The 21,136-nt window shown below is 39.0% G+C and overlaps 1 protein-coding gene across 3 annotated transcripts in view; it reads right to left on the reverse strand.

Annotated features, from left to right (window-relative positions):
* The window catches only part of SFMBT2 (Scm-like with four mbt domains 2), a 186,186-nt gene that overhangs the window by 49,232 nt on the left and 115,818 nt on the right, over window positions 1-21,136 (reverse strand). For all 3 annotated transcript variants that reach the window (XM_014532599.1, XM_014532600.1, XM_014532598.1), the window contains 2 exons: window positions 10,848-10,930; window positions 4,132-4,258 (listed from right to left, as the gene is read on the reverse strand). In XM_014532599.1, coding sequence (XP_014388085.1) covers window positions 4,132-4,258; window positions 10,848-10,930 — 210 coding nt within the window. The remainder of the gene's footprint in view (window positions 1-4,131; window positions 4,259-10,847; window positions 10,931-21,136) is intronic.

Genomic DNA, 21,136 nt, shown 5'->3' on the forward strand with positions numbered 1-21,136 from the left:
ATCACAATACATTTCAGCATTTAATACCAAGAAGAAATGAGGTTTTAGGGCCCACAGAACTTAAAAACTGGAGGTACAGAAACTGGAGGTAGAGTCCATTCTTGACTGACATCACGGGCAAGAAAGCATAATCGGTATCTCAAGCAGAAAGGGACTGTAGCAGGAAACTAGGTGCCTATAAGATCCTTGGGAGGGATGGATGACAGAGGTCATGAGCCCCACAATGGACTATTTTAAGGCCACTGTGGCATCCCATGGGCAGAAAGCCGTGATCTGTGGCCTGCCACTGGCTCCAGTCCCTCTCACAACTCCAGTTTGTGAGGAAACACTGGGACTGCTGCAGCACCCCAGAGACCCTTGGAGCTTAGGAATAGAAATGGACCCACCAAGTCCAGCTGCTAACACTCCAGGGCCTTGCTTGCCAGCAGGAGCAGCAGCAGGGAGGTCGCATCTGCTTCATTCTGCCCTTCGAAGCTCACATGAGTAGATACCAGCGGTGGAGCCTGTTTTGAACTCAGTGCGCTATTGTGTATGGGCATCTGGGAGTTAATTTTAAGGTCCCCAGCCCCTGCAGGCAGAGAGGAAGGTGGGCTATGGTGCTGAGAGCCAATCAGCCATCCCAGCATCCCCTCTTTCCATTTAATTGTAAAAGAATCTGTGTTGTGTGGAAATCAAACATACAAGATCTTTGGTTCCATAATGAAATGTTGGAGGCTTATTCTCTTCAGTAAGTTAGCCGAGAAACAGTAAGTTTCATTTTTAACATTAAGTAACAAAGCAAGACATGCGTTGTTAGCTCTGCTCACATGTCGGGCATGTCAGTGGATAAACGGGAGGCATTTTCAGTAACGACTCACACCCTTGATATGGCGGTGTCATGCCCCTTCCCCTTAGTAATTTCCTTTCCTATCTCCATTTTCCCCTCACATTCAGTCTTCCTCTTGTGAAGAAGTGTAATATACATTTCCATCCCTTGCTTTGGTTGTTTTTGTTTTAATGAAGATGTTTTCTTTATATGTAAGTTCCTCTGCAGTCATGTGCAATTCCCCTAACCACTCCCCTGCCAGTCTGATTGCCCCCAACTGCCCTCCCCTGCAGGCCTGGTCGCCGCCAACTGTCTTTCCCTGCTGGCCTGATCGCCCACAATTGCCCTCCCCTGCCAGCCATCTTGTGGCTGCGGGTGCCACCATCTTTGAGGGCGTAGCAGTCAATTAGCATATTCCCTCCTTATTGGCTGTGGGCGCTGTCATCTTTGAGGGTATGGCAATCAATTAGCATATTCCTTCCTTATTGGCTGTGGGCACTGCCATCTTTGAGGAGTGACAGTCAATTAGCATATTCCCTCCTTATTGGCTGTGGGAGCCACCATCTTTTGTGACGGTGTGAGGGTCAATTAGTATATTCCCTCTTTATTAGATAGGATGCTCCGGCTGGTACACACGATTACCTAGAGCAGAGTATTACCATAGAGAAAGCACGACAATGTCCTTCTTAAAACACAAAGCCCCTTCATCAGAAACTGCCCTTGCTCACTATCTACAGCTTGTGAGAGCTTGAGATTCTTTCCAAATATGCACCTAAAATAATATTACACAAATACCATATATTTTATTCATTGCTCCCCCTTCAACATCGGCTCATTTATAGACACTTAAAGAATGATCTGACTTCAAGAGAAGTGAGATATTAAATAAAAATCACCCTTTCAATGACCTACAAGTGGTCAATTAGCCATGTGTTGAAAATACTTCAAATCAATTTAATGCACAAATATAACTGATAAATTGTTATGAAGTACTTTATAAATTCAAAGTGTCGAATAAATGGTCTATAATCAGCATCACCATCATCATAAAAGTACTCAACAGGCACAAAGTGACCGTAGTGAATCGCTAACATTTTGTCCCCAGGACTGAGGAAAGAAAACACTATTACATAAAACTGAAATAATGAGAAATAAGTACCAGCAAGCTTGCTATTATATCAAACGGTAAATCTTCAGCAAGGGCCCAAACCAAGAACTAACAAAAAACCCCACAAAATTTAAGACTGTTCAAGGAGATTGAGTGGAATTTAATTTATTTGATGAGACAAATGCATAATTTTGACCAATAATTCCAGGTAGATGATAGTCAACAGATTGTTTAAATTTTTTTCTTTAAATGTGCAAGGCCTGGAAAAATGGATAATTTACTTTCTGACCTGCTTCAGAAGACTAACTAACTCATTACTACAGAATGGAAGCACTCTGTAGAATAAGCAAAAGAGCTGCCATGTACTGACTTGTATTTTTTTTTGCTATAAATCCACAAATTTATATCCAAAGAAAAACAGCAATTTGAATATAAATAAATTATGACTGCCAAATAATTTTAACCACAATATGCTAAATAATAATGATGATACATGGGCTCTGAACATTTCCATTTTTGTTTTCAAATTAACAATGTAAACAAGACTCCAATCTAGTGATATAGCTTAGCATAGTATTAGGTAGCATGTTTGATTAAGAATTAAAAATCATCCAAGAGCTCCTATTTTTCCAAGAGCAGTTGAATCAACTTTACATGTAGTAATGAAAATAAGGCCACACTATTCCTGTGGCTACAGAAATATCACTATTATGCCTGTGTCTACCTTTTGGCTACTTCTACTAGAGGCCATTTTATTTGAAAAATAAAGCAATCAACTATTTGAGAATTTCCTCTTATTTCAAACTAGAGGCCGAGTGCATGAATTCGTGCATGGTTGGGGTCCAGCTGGTCGGCCCAATTGGGATCGGGCTGGCAGGGGCAGGGAGGGGCCATGGGCAGTTGGCCAGCCGGCCCCACCCCCAACCAGGGGCAGGGCCAGCCAGTGGGAGGGGCCACAGGTGGCCACACCCTGGTCGAACTCCTGGTTCAGGGGACAATTTGCATATTAGCCTTTTATTATATAGGATTGGAAATCTTAAACCACGGTAATGTTTTAAACTATTTTCTGGGAATTAACGACACCTATGATGTTTAGCTAAAATCACTGCTCTCTACCCTTCCCACTCTTTTGAACTGTAATGTTGATGAGATGGTAGGCCTATCTAAAAACTTTCAATGCTTGTTAGACCTGCTTACTGATGAAATAAGGATGAAGATATTAGCAGCAATTCTATGACCTTCCAAACTTTCTAGTCCAATGGTAATACAAGCATGTTAAAAGATCTAAAATATAGACCAGGAAAGCTAACATAACTTCATTATTCATATCTAGTCTTATTGTTTTTTCATAAACACTTAAAATAACTATTGAGTGCTGTGAAACTGAAAAACAAACAATCAAACAAACAAAAAACTCAAAGTATTTTAAATCACAGAAAGATGGGAAAATCTTGGAGATCAAATTCATCTCAATTCTTTCTCATTGAAAATATAACATCTATAAAATATAGTCTTCTATCTAAATTCAAAATCTGATCAAGGTTTGTTTACAAAGTACATTATTCTGTGAATTATCTGTATAATTGTAAATAAAATGTAGCTATAAAGAACAGTTTAAACACCAACAAACAAGCCTAAATCCTGTTTATTATACAGGCGTGGGCAAAAGTAGGTTTATAGTTGTGAATATACAAAACAGTTTATTCTTGTATTATTATTTATTAATTATTGTATTATTTATTTGTATTACAAGTATAAACTTACTTTTGCCCATGCCTGTATATTTGGGGAGAAAGTTGTCTCCATTTACTATTTTAAGGAAAAATTAAACAACTATGGAAGAAACCAAAGTAAGGGTATTATTCACATTAAAATATACAATTCTATCCTCATAATAACCAAGACTTCATAATAACCAAGACCTCAAATACCAGTCTTAGTGACTCATATTAATTTAATTGTGGCATTAGCTTTTATAATCATAGATGTAAAAAAGCCCACTGTGTTCCAAACATAATTATCACTCCAGCATCTCATTTCATGAAATTATTAAATTAAAATGAGAGCCTCTGTACAAATTTGTATTTGATTAGTTTCACTTACTTGAGAACACTGAATAATTTAAGAGCTGTTTAAGTAAAAGGAACACAAAAAGGACACTTCTGAGACGTGCTGGACGGATCCTAAATTCTCCAGAATGGTTACAAAGCGGGCATACCTTCCAGGTGAAGCCACAGCAACCGCCCCTTCACCCTCACGACAGAGGCCACACAGAGCTCTCCTGGATTCCTGGGGTTTACGGCTTCAAGCTTCATGTTCTTTGTGAAGCCCCGGCTGAATGATGTCTGAAAGAGAGAAATGACACTGAGCCATTGGTACCACAGCAAGACAGCGCGCAGCAACAAAGCTGGCCAACTGAGGAAGCGGACGTGCACACAGGCACACGCGCACGCACAGACCTTATTTATCAGACGAGCAGGCTGTTCCCATGTTTGTCTTTCCCGCCACTCATGGAGAAAGAACCATGCCTTCTTCATTTGTATCCTAGAAATTAGAGCTCTGCTTGGCACATAGCAGGTGCCTAATAATATGTGTTGAATGAGTGAGAGGATGAACACATGATCTCTTTCCAGCCACATATGCATCCTTAATCCTACAGATTCACTGAGATGCTAATCATTTCTTCTACTTCCCTAGATTCCTCACCAAGATCAGATCCTGGCACATTTGAGGTGTTAAGGAAAGAGTTCAAGTCTCTACCTTGAAGAGTGTCCTTTCGCGTGTCTCAGTGCAGGTGTCCTGGTGATGAATTCCCAGAGTTTTCCTTTATCTGAAATTATCTTTATGTTTCCTTTCTGCTTTTTGCTTATTTTTATTTACTTTCTATATTCACATTTCAAAAATTTACATATAGGAAAATTCACTCTTTTTGGAGCAGTGCTCTACGAGGGTAAGGCTGTTAGGAGAACACATACAGTCGTACGACCACAACCACAATGGAGATACTGAGCAGTCCCTTCACCCCCAAAACCCCTTGCACTGGCCTTTCGGTAATTATTTCCTCCCAGGCTCCCTATTCCTGGACCACTGATCTGTTTTCTGCTCCTATAATTCCACCTTTTCCATAATGTCATATAAGTTAAATCATATACTACGTAGCCTTTGAGTCTGGCTTCTTTCACTAAGCAAACAGCATTTGAGCATCACTCACGCTATTGCACGAATCAGTAATTTATTCTGTGCTACTGCTGAGTAGTTTATGTAGATGTACCACAGTTTGTCCACCATTTACCAGCTGCAAGACATTTGAGTGGTTTACAATTTTTGGGGATTGTGAATAAAGCCACTATAAACATTTAAGCACATGTTGTTGTGTGAACATTAATATATTAGTCAGCTCCGGCTGCCATAAAATACCACAGACCTGGTAGCTTAAATAACAGAAATCTATTTTCTCACACTTCTGGGGACTGGAAGTCTGAGAACAGAGTGTCAGTGGAGTCAGTGGCATGCAAATGGCAGTCTTCTCCTTGTCTCTCCAGCTGTTCTTTCCTCCAAGCTTGTGGTGTGTGCTCTTCTTATCAGGACACTGGTTAAGGCCCACCGTATGACCTAATTTTACCTTAATTACCTCTTTAAAGACTCTAACTCCAAATACAGTCACATTCTGAGGTCCTGGGGTTAGGCCTTTAAAGCATGAATTTTGGAGGGACATAATGCAGCCTATAACACTGTTTTCATTTCTCTAGAAACAGGATTCCTGGACCATATGGTAAATCTATAATAATAAAAGCATAATATGCTAATTAGACTGGACAGCCAAACGACCTTCCAGACATCTTTCTGGATGACCTTCCAGATGAAGCCGGGGCTGCGAGGGCCGAGCCCCTTGCACGAATTTCGTGCATCGGGCCTGTAGTGTACATATGTCTCTAAAAAACTACCCCCAAAACTGCCCAATTATTTTCGAATATATCATTTTGGATTCCCATCAGCAGTGTATACAGTTCCAGTTGCTAAACATCCTCCCAACTGATACTGCCAGTTTTTCAAATTTTAGCCATTCTTATAGGTAAGTCTAGTGGCATCTCACTGTGGCTTTAACATGTGTTTTCCCTATGACTAATGACATTGAGCAGTTTTCACTTTTGTCATTAGTATATCTTCTTTGTTGAAGTGTATTATTATCTTTTAAAATATATTCTTATTGATTTCAGAGATGAAGAGAGAGAAACATCAATGCTGAGAGAGAATCACTGATCAGCTGCATACCCCCTACTGGGGATGGAGCCTGCAACCCAGACATGTGCCCTTGACCGGAATCAAACCTGGACCCTTCAGTCCGCAGGCCGACACTATCCACTGAGCAAAACCGGCTAGCAGGGGTGGGCAAAGTTTTTGACTTGAGGGCCACAATGGGTTCTTAAACTGGACCGGAGGGCCGGAACAAAAGCATGGATGGAGTGTTTGTGTGAACTAATATAAATTCAAAGTAAACATCATTACATAAAAGGGTACGGTCTTTTTTTTTTTTTTTTAGTTTTATTCATTTCAAACGGGCCGGATCCGGCCCGCGGGCCGTAGTTTGCCCATGGCTGGGTGAAATGTGTTGTTTTTACCTTCATTCTTAAAGCATATTTTTACTGGATATAGAATTGTAATTTTTTTTCTTATAGCACTCTAAAGAAGTTGGTTCACACTCTTTTGGCCTCTGTTGTTTCTGATGAAAAGTTTGTTATTATTCAAACTGTCTTCCTTTATTTGAAATGTATTATTTTTCTCTGGACACTTTCAAGAGTTTTTTCTCAATGTTTATTGGTTATCAGCAATTTGACTATGTTGGGTTTCTTTGTATTTATGCTGCTTGGGGCTCATTAAGATTCCTGAACCTATAAATTTAGATCTTTCAGCTGCTTTGTTAATTAGGGATCACTATTTCTTCATGTATTTTTTCCTTCCACTTCTGTACCCACTTCTGGGTCTCCAGTTCACATGAGATTGTCCCTCAGATCCTAGAGATTCTCTTCATCTTCCTCCCAACCCCATGCCAACTTTTTTCTCTGTTCTTCAGATAGGATAATTTCTGTCTTCAATATCATAAACTCTTTCCTTGCTCATATCTACTCTACTATTACGCCCTTTCAATGAATTTGCTTATTTCAGATATTGTATTTGTCAGTTTTAGAATTTCCCTTTTTTATACTTCTACTTCTGTTTTGGCACTTCCTATCTTTTCATTCATTAGAAGAATATTTTCCTTAACATCAATGCTTCTAAAACTTTAGAGGGTACCAAAATCACTTGGAAAGCCTTTAAAAACATAGGACTGCTGGGCCTCATCCTAAAGTCTGTGATTCAGTTTATTTGAAGTAAGACAATTTGTATTTCCATCACGGTGATGCTGAAGGAGCTGGCCTTCGGACCACACTTTGGGATCCAGTGCTTTCCACTACTGAGCTTAGTTATAATAGGGACTTTAAAATACTTGACTGCTACCGACGTCTGAGTCATTTTGGATTTGGTCTCTGTTCATTGTCTTTTCTACTGAAAATGAGTCAGATTTTCCTATTTCTTCATGTGTTGAGCGAGTTTGGATTGAAATCTGGATGTTTTAAATGTTATGTCATAGAAACCCTGGATTATGGCATATTACTCCCAGAGTGCTGATTTTTCTGTTACAGCAAGCAATTACCTTGGTTGGTCTCAAACTACACACTTGTCTCTTGAGAAGCAGCTCAGATATTAATTCACTTCTTTCATCCTTAACCACTGGGCTGCTTGGAGTTTTCCTGGCCAATACATGGTTCAAGGATTTATACCCAGAATTTGTGGTTCCTCCTCCTGGCTCTCCCCTGTTTGTGATGCCTCTTACTTTCCAGTAGCTGTGGCTTCTTAAATTCTGTTATTGTGTTCTTATAACCACTTATAATCACTGTTTTAGTCATCTCATATGTTGTCAACTGTGGCTGACCTCAGGCCACTCATCTGCAAATTTGGGGATGATCACCCCACGGTCTTCTTTTTACTAAACACCTGCCTCCCTATCCCCAGTATCTGCCTGCTTCTGTTCATGTTCCACATCCTTCAGTAGCTGTTTTCATCTGCCCAGTGTTTAGTTGCTATCTGTGAGAGGATGGATTCAGTATGAGCTTAGCCATTACTGGAAGCAAAATTCACTTTTAAATAAATGTGATATACAAATTTCCAGTCACCCACTTCTATAAATTTTAACCAGATATGACAATACCACATAAATATATATGTTTCAAAATATACACACTGAGATAAACAAGTTCCTGTAAGTAACAGATTACATCTCTTTGTTACTGATGGAAGGAAACCAAGGTAACTCACATTTACATGTCTTTCTATATAAGTTAAGTTGAAATGAAAGTCTATCTCTATGTAAACAGAACAAAATTATCCAATGTATGTTAAGAGACCAATTTGCTCTTTTCCTTTATATTTCCTTGGAAATAAGAATCAAAACTACTCTATCTGGGCTATTTTCCTACAAACCATCCTAACTTATCCACACATATTATGTATTGAGCTTCTTTCTGATAATACAACTTGATAGGCTGGCTGCCTGTAAAGTCTCTAAATAAGTTAAAATGCCATTTATCCTACTTAATAAGGGAAAGCTACAACCACATAACCTCTGTTTGAGGGTAATTTATAAAGGATCAATGGCAAAACCGTTACCTGTGAGTTTATTTTATGAAGCATTTGGCCGTGTCAATCCATTTCAGAACTGCCTGTGATTGTTAAACATCCTCAGGGAAATGTCATCCATGTATCCACTTCTAAACTACCTCTCCTCTGCTATACACGAGATGTATGATTAAAAAATGAACTCATAATAAGCATACTGAAGAGCACTGTAGCAAGCAACTAAAATTCAGCAAAGTACCAGTAATGCAACTCATATGTCAACCGGCAGATAACAATCCTGTCGATTAAATAAATGAAGAGCCAGAAAAAAGGGGTCATATTTGTAACAAGTGCATCCCTAATAAATACACCAATGTATTTACTAGAACAGATGTAATCTGGGCAGCTAAATCCTAAAAGCTCAGAGGCCACCTGAGGATGTGGCTACTTGCTCCACTATTAAAATGCATTTGGACAACAGCTGGCTGAATGGGAGCAGAGGACAGATAAAAAGAAGCCTTGGTCTCACAGAAAAAACTCCTCCTTAAATACAGGACCAGGGGACATGGGAGGATTTCCTTCCCAAAGCTGAAGAATCAAGGAAGGATTTTTATTCTTTTCAGGCAGAAAGCACAAAGTTAAGGGGTTTGAGGATATGATGAAGTGTTTCCATGATCCTGAATGAAAGGCCAGAAGGCCAGTAGATTTTGTCACAGGTGACGTCAACATGGTAAAAAGGTTAATAAAACCGCATTGGACTTCATAAGCCTTGAGTGATAACCAGCTGCTATCCTCATGGTGCCCCCTTCAAACAGCTGCCCCCTTAAAACCACCTAATCACTCACCATGCAGGTCTTTCAACTACAGAAGAACTGCCTTTGTGCAAAGGCTATGGTCATCCAAGTAGAAAGTCCATTTAATCATTTATAAAGCTTTGATTCCACTCTGCCACTGATTTGTTTCTGTATTTAGGAGTACAAGTTGACCCAGTAATCAACCTACTTAATTCTCCAAAATCTGTTTTTGACTTATGCTCAGTATTGAGTTTCTCTCTATTAAGTCAACCCTTTCCTCCTCTCAGTTTTCATATTCTGTTACCTTGCAGAACAAATTATAGGGAGGGCGGCAATGAATCAGCAGCAATAGAAGCCCATGTCTAGAAAACAAGTCTGTGATTCTGGAGCACTCTGCACTTAGTATCTGCAGTCCTCAGCTGGTAGACTTCGTCTTTTCTCAGCACAAGGAATTAGCTTCATCATGAAATATGTGTTCAACACGCTAAACTATACATTTATGCCTCATTCTTAAATCAGAGATACTAATCTATGTCTCCTTTCATAGTTCCCCAGGGTTGATGAAATAAAATGAATAATTTATAAACTACTCAATACAACCAACTCTGATAACTAAGCAAATACATACATGTATGAGCGCGCACGCACACACACACACACACACACACACACACACACACACACAGCTATTTTATTTGTCACAAAAATCCTATTACTATGCCAATAAGTTCTATTTGAACAAGGTAGGGGCTTAAAGTAAGCACAGCTAAGTACAAAATTGTTGGACTAGCATCCTAGAAAAATAATCCAATGCAAAAAAATTAAGATCATATTTTAAGAATATTCCTCATGTACAGAGAATCTCCTATTGATGGCTTATCAATATTATACCCCATAGTCACCAATAGCTATGCATAGCAAGTGCACAGCTATTGTTGGCACAGGTGGCTGGCTGTCCACCAGTTTGTCCTCCCTCTTCTACAGTATGGAGTCATGGCTGGGGAACTAGCTGGGCATCTCCTAGCCTCATTCATGGTGCAGATGAGTGGCTGGTTCTCACTGAGAGAAAGGGAACAGAGTACCATGTGTCAGTATCGGCTACACTGCTTAGAACTAGGGCTATCTTCTCCTGGACTTCTCTCCTATCTGCTCACCAGATTCAGGGGCTGAAACAAAAACATATCTAGCTCAAGGCTCACCACAATGAGAAGAACCAGCTAGAAATCCAGTACATCCTGGACCCTTCCCTCAATGAGAACTAAATTTATAACATGTTTCAGCCACTACACCTTCAGTAATCAATTTGTTACTACCTCCCAAAATTACTCTAATAGACAAGCTGAAAGGAGGACTTTTCAAAACTGTGAAAGTTTTGGGATTCCATAGGACACGGCAGCACTCTTGCTCAATAAATAGAAAACAATTGATGGCATTTATGGTGAGCAACAGCTATGGTAAAAGGAGTAGCAAGAAACAAGCGTCTTACATTTTTGAAGCAGAAAGGAGGTGCTTCTTCCGTTCCATGCTGCTTGTGATAATCGGCCCAGTCGAAGTCCTGGCCGGAATAACCTGTGCAGGACAGAACATGGGCAACATTAATCAGGCTAAACACTGACAGTGAACAGCTTTACAGTCTCACTAATTAAAATAATGAGGGGTGCAAGGATAGGCTCCCCAAAGGTGAAGCCTTTTCTTACACCTGACAGTACATCGGATTTTATGAGGGTCGAATGAAATATTTTGAAAAATGTGAAGTACTACATACAGGTAAGGTGCACCATTATTATCAGAATGCGGTGCCCAAAACCAGGTAAAGATAAGGTGGAATTGACCCACACCAGCGCATGACAATGGGTAGATCTGTTCTGGAGAAGAATAGATGATATTGAGGGAGGGGTTTGAGAAACAACTATTCATATATGCTAAATTTAATGAGATACAGATCTTACCAAAGTGGTTTTTTCTTTCTTTATTCATTTGATTTTGTGGGGAGGGTACACTTATAAAATATATATCCATCATAGCCACCACAACAAGATGTGGGAAAAGGTGAGAGAGGAAAACAGTTCTAAATTATAAAATAAGAACAGCACTGAGTGCATGGCTTAACCTAGACGGGAAAATACATCTTAATGTGTGAGTATTTGCATTTCCTGTGGAAAAAAGGACTGGGATAGAAATGAAAAATACAGTAGTAATTAGGATTCATTGAAACTGTACAAAATGTCACTATACCAGTGATGGCGAAATATGAACTCATTTTTTTGGTTGTTTTTTTCTTTGTTAAATGGCATTTAAATATATAAAATAAATATCAAAAATATAAGTCTTTGTTTTACTATGGTTGCAAATATCAAAACAACACTATATGTGACACGGCACCAGAGTTAAGTTAGGGTTTTTCAAAATGCTGACACGCCGAGCTCAAAAGGTTCGTGGTTGCAAATATCAAAACATTTCTATGTGTGACACGGCACCAGAGTTAAGTTAGGGTTTTTCAAAATGCTGACACGCCGAGCTCAAAAGGTTCGCCATCACTGCACTATACTCTTCATTTAGTGTTCTCCCTTTATTGGTTTAAGTGAATGTAAAATACATTTAAGTATATTTTTGGTGCAAAAGAGATTGGAAATATTTCTTTTCCCACATATTGTCATAAATTTATACCTGTAAATTCACTTAACATGGGGACTTTAGTTCCTAAATCCCACAGTTGCAGAGTAATGACAGAAATTCTTTACTAAAGAAACTCAAGATACCGGTTGCCTCCTACCTCCGTCTGTACTCACAAGTACAAAATAATGTTCTTTTCATTAAGTCAGCACAATTTACCCAACTTTTCCTAAAATGGAGGGATTAACCAAGAAGGCAGTTGACCCTCCCATGTGCTGCTCCCCATCAGTGGCAGAGGTACCCCCTTCCTTCTAAGACACCCTCTCATTCTATGAAGACGAACAAGTCCTCACTTCTTTCCCATAAGGAGATAAGAAGTCTCAGAGTTTTGAGGTGCTATGTACTCTTTCTAGCTGGTTCTGAACAGGGCCAGCACATTTTCCAGCTGCCTTTCCCCCACGGCTTTCCAGAACCGCCCCTCCCGCCAGAGGCTCTTGCAGCAGACGTTTCTGGAGGGATCAAACCAACTTTCTTCCGAATATTCATAAGCAAAATAAGGTAATGCAAGTTCCTGTGCAATTACTATAACCTGCCACTTGAAGAGTAGTAGTCTGTCTGGAACTGTTTTGGGTCAAATACTCACATTAATGTATAAGAAAAGGAGAATTCCAACTGGCGAGAAGTTACCTAACAGTACGAAGGGTACTGAACCAGAAGGGAGACTGATTTTAGATCCAATTCTTCCAGGAACTAGATGGATCAAGGTAAAAGTAAATCAAACTTTCTATGCAACAAACTTTATCTACTACTTCAAAAAGTAAGGAGACCATCTTATAAAGTTCCCTCCAGCTGCTGCATTCCATGACTCAGAACCACCACTGCTAATAGTTCACTGTTGCTGCTTTGGATTTTTTTCCTTTCCTCTGTGCTTAATGTCCTTTTCTTCTCCCAGGAGAAACGTGTGGCAGGGCTGACAAACAGAGGTTATGTGACAAGACATTCCCTATCTGAGCTCTCAATTGAACAGCTGAAGACAAGATGATCCCCTGAAACAGGACCCAATTTGTTTCGTGGTGTGGCCAGTTGACTGTTACAAAGTCAAGATCTCCTCTGTTCCATCTCTTCCCTACACTTCTGCTGCTTCCTTAATTTTGTGAATGAGGAAACCTCATCAAGATCATAGGGGAAGAGAAAAATTAGGAAAAATGTATATAAATCGTACACTATGTTCTGAGATAACATGAAATTTAGGTATTTTTTAAAATATATTTTTATTGATTTCAGAGAGGAAGAGAGAGGGAGAGAGAGAGAGATAGAAACATCAATGATGAGAGAGAATCACTGATTGGCCGCCTCCTGCACACCCCACACTGGGGATCGAGCCCACAACCCGGGCATGTGCCCTGACTGGGAATCGAACCATGACCTATTGGTTCATAGGTCAACGCTCAACCACTGAGCCACGCCAGTTGGGTGAAATGTAGGTATTCTTTATGGTCAATATCTGTTCAGAGAAAATTTTCAACTAAGAAATCGCCTCTACTTCTACAGACAGACATTTAGCAGGGTTCTCTAGAATTCCGTTCCTAATTGCCAAACTCCAATGGACTTCAACCCCCTCCATAAAAGGCTATGCTCCATTGTTTCTTGGACCAACATTCAATCCTCTACAACCAGTCTTCACGACTCTATGGGGAGCCATTTTTAATCTAATAATTTCAAGGGATAACCAAGTCTTGCTGAGTACATAAGCCTACCACTAGAACTCTCTCCTTTCCCTGAACATTTGAACAGCCAAGACTTCTCCTCCTCTTAGAGACCTTTATTCACTTCATCACTTAAAATTCTTTTCCTTCGGGTTGATAATGAGCTCTCTTTGTAAGGCGGTTTTGTGACAGCTCAGAAAATAACTGCTACATAAAAACAAATTGCTGTGGCTTGTATAATAGAGACAACAGGGGTCAATTATACTCATTAATCAACAAAGACAGAACAAGAAGTACTAGGGCTTAACTGCAGCCAGGAAAACATGTTTTAAACCCGGGAGAGAGGGTAATAGCAGAGGGGAAAAGAAAATGAAGGCAAATCAAAACCCCTTAGGCTATTAAAATTTGCAGCAAGTTGCCATAGGAGACTGTTGAACCGAAACCACTAGAGTTATTTCAGCTTTTATTAGTGTTTATTCTGAATGAAGTTCCAACTGTTTCAGGTCCAAAAGGGAACAGGTCGATGACCCATTTCCATATGACACAAATTAATTGACATAAAGCAGCTCCACTTGCAAACATTGCTATTGGCAGTGCAAGTAGACAATGCTTTTAAAAAAACAATTTGGCAGTAAAAATGTTCATGGACTTTGACACAATTTCATTTCTAGGAATTTATCCCATAAAAACAAACCTAAAAATAAAAAAAAATGTTATACATTAAGATATAATGGCATTATTATTGATAATTCTAACTGGGGGTGGGTGGAGGGGGGGTGGGGATGACTTTGTATCCAAATATAGAAAATGATTTGAAACTTATCCAAGTCCATGGAAAGTCATGCAGACATGAAACTGCACAGAGTCTGTTTTTTAAAAAAGTCATGATAAATGATTGCTATAGTTTTATTTTTTATTACATATATTTTTATTGATTTCAGAGAGGAAGGGAGAGGGAGAGACAGATAGAAACATCATTGATGAGAGAGAATCATTGATCGGCTGCCTCCTACACACTTCCTACTGGAGATTGAGCCTGCAACTCGCGCATGTGCCCTTGACCTTCCGGAATCGAACCCAGGACCCTTCAGTCCACAGGCCGACGCTCTATCCACTGAGCCAAACTGACTTGGGCGATTGCTATGATTTTAAATGAAAATACTGGTATAAGCGTACACAGAATTATCTAATTTATATTAAAAATATACGAAAAAGAAAAGAAAAGCCTAGTGGTAAATATCAAAATAATTAACTGGGTGGTGGGATTCCTGGATACTTTTTTCTTCTACCTCTTTGCACTTTACAAGCTTTCACTAACGATCATGAGCTACTTCAATAATAAAAATTACTTGAAAGGGTAACATCTTTGCTCTATTTTAAAAGCTCATCAAGGTACTGGTCAATCAATCAAGGGTTGATTCAGTACGTGACTGCCTCCCCACAGCTGTCCTCTCACTTCTGGTGCGCTAACAGATTCCTGATGGTTCGACTTCCCACAGGAAGTCAGATCTCTCCCCAGTACCAGCAATCGAATCGGGACAACCCTGAGACCGTCATGGTGGTCAGACCTGTAGCCAGTGATTTGGGATAGAGGAGAGGGGAGGGTTACAAAAATATTTCCCTTTAATAAAAGACATGACAGGAATAAGGGCTGCTTTTCTATGCTCGGTGGATATGAAAAAAAACTGTACAGTCTTAATAAAAAGTAAAAACAGCAAAAGAATATCATGTTTGCCATCTCCCTGATTGGCAAAATGAAAAAACAGTAATCCCACACTATAATGACTGTTGGGAAGCAGATACTTTTATTCTGGTTGGTATCTAGCTTGATTAACTATTGCAGGTGTCAATTTGGCAACATGTGCCAAATTTTTAAGAAGGTGTCTAGTTCTCCACTCTAGCCATTTGTTCATTTACATATCCAACCATTTAGAAATATTTAGTAAATGTATGCTATACGCCAGGCAGGGTTTTAATACTAGGAATACAGAAATGAACAAAACCCACAAAAACCCTTACTTCACAGAGCTTACATTTCAGTGAGAGGAGACAGATTATACACAAATATAAAAAGTCAGGTGATCAAAAGTGCTAGAGAGAGAAAGTGGACAAGAGGCGTAGGAAGGGCTGCATCAAGGGAGGCCTTAAGGAAAAGTTGAAGCGTAGAGGAATGGTGGAAGCGAACCATGTGCCAGGCGGAAGGACGGGCAAAAGCAAAATTCTAGCAAAAGATTGCAAGTTATAAAAAGATAATGTAATAAAATGTCAATTTTCCTAAGTTAATCTAGAAATCCAGTGCAATTGTGATTGATATTAAAGAGGGCAGCCAAACAGACCACCTCAAAATGCACCACCTGAGTCAGGACTGAGGAAGGGGAAGAGTGTGACCAGCAGAGGGCACAGTGAGCGCCAACGTCCTATGGAGGGATGTGCCTGCCCCATGGTCCAGGAAGGGCAAGGTGGCCACAGTGAGGGAGCTGACTGGGGAACATCTTAGGAGATGAGGCCTTGCAGGCTGTTGCCATGACCAGGACTTGACCACTGAGTGAGGTCTGAGCAGACAGAGGAGGAACAAGTGTGATTTACAGTTTAATAAGATCAGGGTGACTACTGTGTTGGGAGTAAACTGAGGGAAGCAGGAGGCCACTGCAAGTAACCCAGGTGAGATTTAAAGGAGCCCTGAACCCAGGAGGTGCTGATGAGGCGTGATCAGATCCCAAAAATGTCAACAGGATTCACTATGGATTAGACATGGGGTGTCAGAAATAGGCCAGGATGCCTTGGTTCTCAGTTCTATCTGTAATGCTCTATTTCACTTTTTAAAAATCTGAATCAAATATGGCAAAATGTTACAGCTCAGTCATGGTGGCAGGTCCATGGAAGTGGGTTTATTTTCTGTCCTTTTGGTATGTAGGAAATATGATAGATTACAAAATGGACTGCATTCATCAGTCAGTGTCCAGAAAAAGAGAATACCAGCGAGGGTTCACTACTCTTTGTCCCGATAATAATTAGAATACACCCTTACTTCCTAAATTGTGCCCACAGTTTATGTGTCTATTAAGATGGCCAGCCAGTAGACATGAAGTGCTAAAATAAGCGAGTTACTTCAGCCTTCGCTCAGACATTTTACAACAGAAATCAAAGGCTAAACATTTTCTACAAAGACCTCCAAGTGGGATGTTTTCTCCACTAATTCTACCACTAGTCTTTGATGTTCCATGTCATGGAGGTTAGTGAAATCATTTTGAAATAGCAATCATGGTTGATACTCTAAGTGCATTTTTGCTTAGATGATTTATTAACTTGTTGGATCACTTTTAGGGCCTATAATATTGAATTGTTGTTCACTGGGCTTAAAGGAACCTCCAGGGCTCTGTCCCTGGCTTTCCAGGAAAGGATCTGCTCACACAGAGAGAGCACCGAAAAAGTCCCACCCACTCCAGCTTAGACGGCTTGTCTCTAAAGCCTGGGAACAGACTTTACTAAAAAAAAATAGGAATGGAGTTAAAACAATGTAAGTAAGGACCTATGTTTCTGCACATCTCCTAGACCACTGGATTCTTTTATTTCATCATCAGCTGCTTCCCACTGACTGGGGAATGAATGGGGTATCCTTTTGCTACTGGGCAACACGAAATTATAAGCAGTGTGTATGGTTGGAAAGGAAACCAAAACAATATATTACACTTGTGGAAATCATACATACAACACATCTAAACACCTCTCAGCATGTAGGATAAATCGGACATTCGCTCTTTATAAAGTTCAGAATTTAAGTTAAAAATAACAAATTAGTTCAAAGACGGTGTATACTTTCATATATTAATAAAGCAAAGAACGGTGTTTTAAAAGAATTCTACTTCATAACTCCCAGCCCTGGTGTGACTACAAAAGACATGTTAACAAATTACCTCAGAAGAAAACCATCAAATCACCACTAGGGAAATCACCACCACCTCCTCTAAACTGTATTTCATTTTAATTACAAAAATAAACATATTCCCCTCTCACAAAACGGTAAGGGGGCTCAAAAAATAAAGCTGTGACTTTGTTATATCTGCAAGCACTTGGAAAATTATACCTGAGAACTGACATTCTCCAAATGCTCTGACATAGAGACAATTTCAGTCACGGAAGAGTCATGGTCGACTGACATCAGCTAATCCCCTCTAAGGCCACCCAAAGCCCCAAATTCCTGAGGATGGCTTTTATGAAGATCCCAGTGACAGACAACAGGAGTAAAGGGTGGATTTGGTTATTTTTTTTAAAAAAATCACTAGATTTGGGATCTTAAGACTAGAGTTTTAAGCCAGTACTTCTGCCTCAGTACTTGAAAAATTTAACACCACTGAGCTTCATTTCCCCCACAAGTAAAATGATTAGAGCTGATGAGATCATCTTTAAGATCCCTTTTAGTTATAAAAACCCTCTACTCTTAATAATATATGTTTATTTTTAATTGATAATACATTACTTTAGATCAAAAATAAAAATATTTTTAAAGTATTCTGCTCGGAGTCTCACTCGTACCCTCACTTCCATCTGTCCTGCTCGCTACCTCCATACTCGGAACCTCCATTCAGAATTCTCATTTTTATTAGTTCCTTTCTGTGTTAAGCTTCATATACTATATTTTTTAAATTTATCTTTATTATTGAAAGTATTACAAATGTTCCCTTTCCCCCCACCCCCCATTGATCCCCTCCTCCCTGCTTCCACCCTCTCCCCAGGCCTTCATTGCACTATTGTCTGTCCATTGGTATAAATTCTTTGGTTAATCTCTTCCCACCCTCTCCCTTTCCTCTGAGATTCCTCAGTCTGTTAGATGTTTCCATGTTTCTGGATCATTTGGTTTTGTCAGTTTATTTTGTTCTTTAGATTCCATAAGTGACCACGTGGGATTTATTCCGGGGATGCAAGGCTGGTACAATATTCACAAATCAATAAATGTGATACATCACAAAAACAAATTGAAAGACAAAAATCACATCATATCAATAGACATAGAAAAAGCATTTCATAAAATCCAACACCCAGGTTTAATAAAAACTCTCAGCAAAGTAGGAAGAGAGGGATCATGCCTCAACATAATAAAGGCCGTATATGACAAACCTACAGCCAACATCATAATCAATGGGCAAAAACTAAAATAATTTCCCTAAGAAGAGGAACAAGACAGGATGTCAGCTTTCACCATTCTTATTCAACATAATACTAGAAGTCCTAGCCACAGTGATCAGACAAGAAGAAAATAAAAGGCATCCAAATTGGAAAGGAGGAAGTAAAATTGTCATTGCTAGTTTCTTATGTAACCTGACAGTTTCTTTACAGAAATATGAGCAAACAAATACATATTCTCATTTACCTCTTTTCTAACAAAAAAAAAGTGTCATGCCATAATCTACAGATCTTTATCACTTGCAGCATATCTTGGAGCACTTCTCATATCAGTACACAGAGATTTCCTCATTCTTTTTAACAACTGCATAGTTTTCATTATATGGATATCTAAAATCTATTTAACCCATACAGACAAGCCCTTGGACTTTTTCCAGTGTTTGCTATTACATATCATGCTGCAAAGAACAAACTTTTATGTATATCATCTGCACAGTATATCTTCAAGAGAGATTTCCAAGAACAAAACTTCTGAGTGAAAGGGCAAAATGCATTTATAATTTTAGTAAAATTTGACAAAATGCCTTGGACACAGTTTGCACCTACCTGCACTATCACCAGTAATCTGGGCATTCTTGTTCCTCCACATGCTCATCAAAACAAATTTTATCTTCTTTCTCTTTTGATTTTCCACTTCATCTTATAAATGCATGCCATCTCAATATGATTTCCACTCGCATTTCTCTTATTGTGATGTGTTTGAATAAGAGACCTTGTGTTTCTTTTAACTGTGAACTATCTGTTGATATTCTGAAACCCTTTTCTGTAAGTTGCTGGTCTTTTTCTTACTGGCTTATCAGTAAAATCTCTACTATTTCAAGGTAATAGTCCTGTAGCCAAAACACAACCCCTGTAAATTACCAGTGGATCCTTGACTAATGATATTGATCACTTCTTAAATGCTTTACGTGGTTTTTCTTTTCTTTTTTTCTTTTTTTTAAAGGCTTATCACTGATAGTTTCTTATTGGAAAATACTAACCACAATACTCAATATTCCACAACAATATTCATGAAGCATCTTTCTTTTGTGTGTGTGATTTTTCAAAAGGCATCCTTCATTTTCAATAGGGGAAGAAATAATTTGGAAAACTACATGAAGACAGTTTCATTTCACCATATATCACAAATACTTGGGTGACAGAGAAGAAATAATAAATGTAGCTAAATGTTAGGTATAAAAAAGCTTAACATATGAAAATACTTAATATTCTGGTGATAGTGCAGGTAGGTGCAAACTGTATCCAAGGCATTTTGTCAAATTTTACTAAAATTATAAATGCATTTTACCCTTTGACTCAGCAGTTTTATTCTTGGAAATACATTTGTATAGCCATTTCATTACACATTAGTTCAGTACACTAATCTAAAACAACTTTCTTAATATCGTGAAATGCAATCATCCAAATAAGCACATACATTTTCCTAGTAAATATGGCTACAATCGCTTTTCTAAACAACACTTTTTAAGAGTTACAATTCATAAGAAGTATATTTAAAAATTCTGGTAAACATTAAACCTCTGCCATCATGAAATAATCAAGCAGCCAAAATGCATGTATTAATACTTCCCTTTTTTTCATTATGTAAGGAAATACCCAATGAATGTTTTTAAAATTCTTAAATAGATCTTATTACTAACTAGACATTTGCAAAGTCCAACTAAGAAGCATTTTAGATATCTAGAAAAAGACATGAAACCCATCCGCACACATGGTGTGATTAGAGCGGTTAGAAGGAAACAACAGTGACCCAAGGGGCTTTCGAACTCCACAAGTGACCTAATGCTAACATTTCACAGCAGGAAAGGCCTTGTCTTATCTACCACCAACACAGATTCTATCCTATAAAAACCTGGACAGCCATTTAAAGGACTATAAAAATACTTAGACTTTTGTCATTTCTTTGATTCTGTGCAGTGCCTGTGGAATACCAGGCGTGTTCCTCTTTGACAGCCTGAAAGCTAAGGCACAGGGATGTGGCCAGTCTTTGGTGAGTACCCAAATGCAAGCAAGAACCTGGCTCTTGTGAACTGGAGTTCTCCCCGCTACAGGGAGCGGGATCCGGAGCCAGACCTCCTGCCCTGTGACTGTCTATGTGTGACTAATTTTCCTCATAGGACAATTCTCATTTTGAGGATTCAATAAGTTAAGCACTTAAAATAGTATAAACAGTGTTACACAGAAGTTCATGGTACTCTCTAATTAGACCACATTCCATTATTGCAGAACCTAAATATGAAGAATCAACAGCTGAAATGGAAATACTCAAAAGCAA

The sequence above is a fragment of the Myotis brandtii genome, unplaced genomic scaffold (genome assembly GCF_000412655.1).
Source record: "Myotis brandtii unplaced genomic scaffold, ASM41265v1 scaffold9, whole genome shotgun sequence".
Taxonomy (NCBI): domain Eukaryota; kingdom Metazoa; phylum Chordata; class Mammalia; order Chiroptera; family Vespertilionidae; genus Myotis; species Myotis brandtii.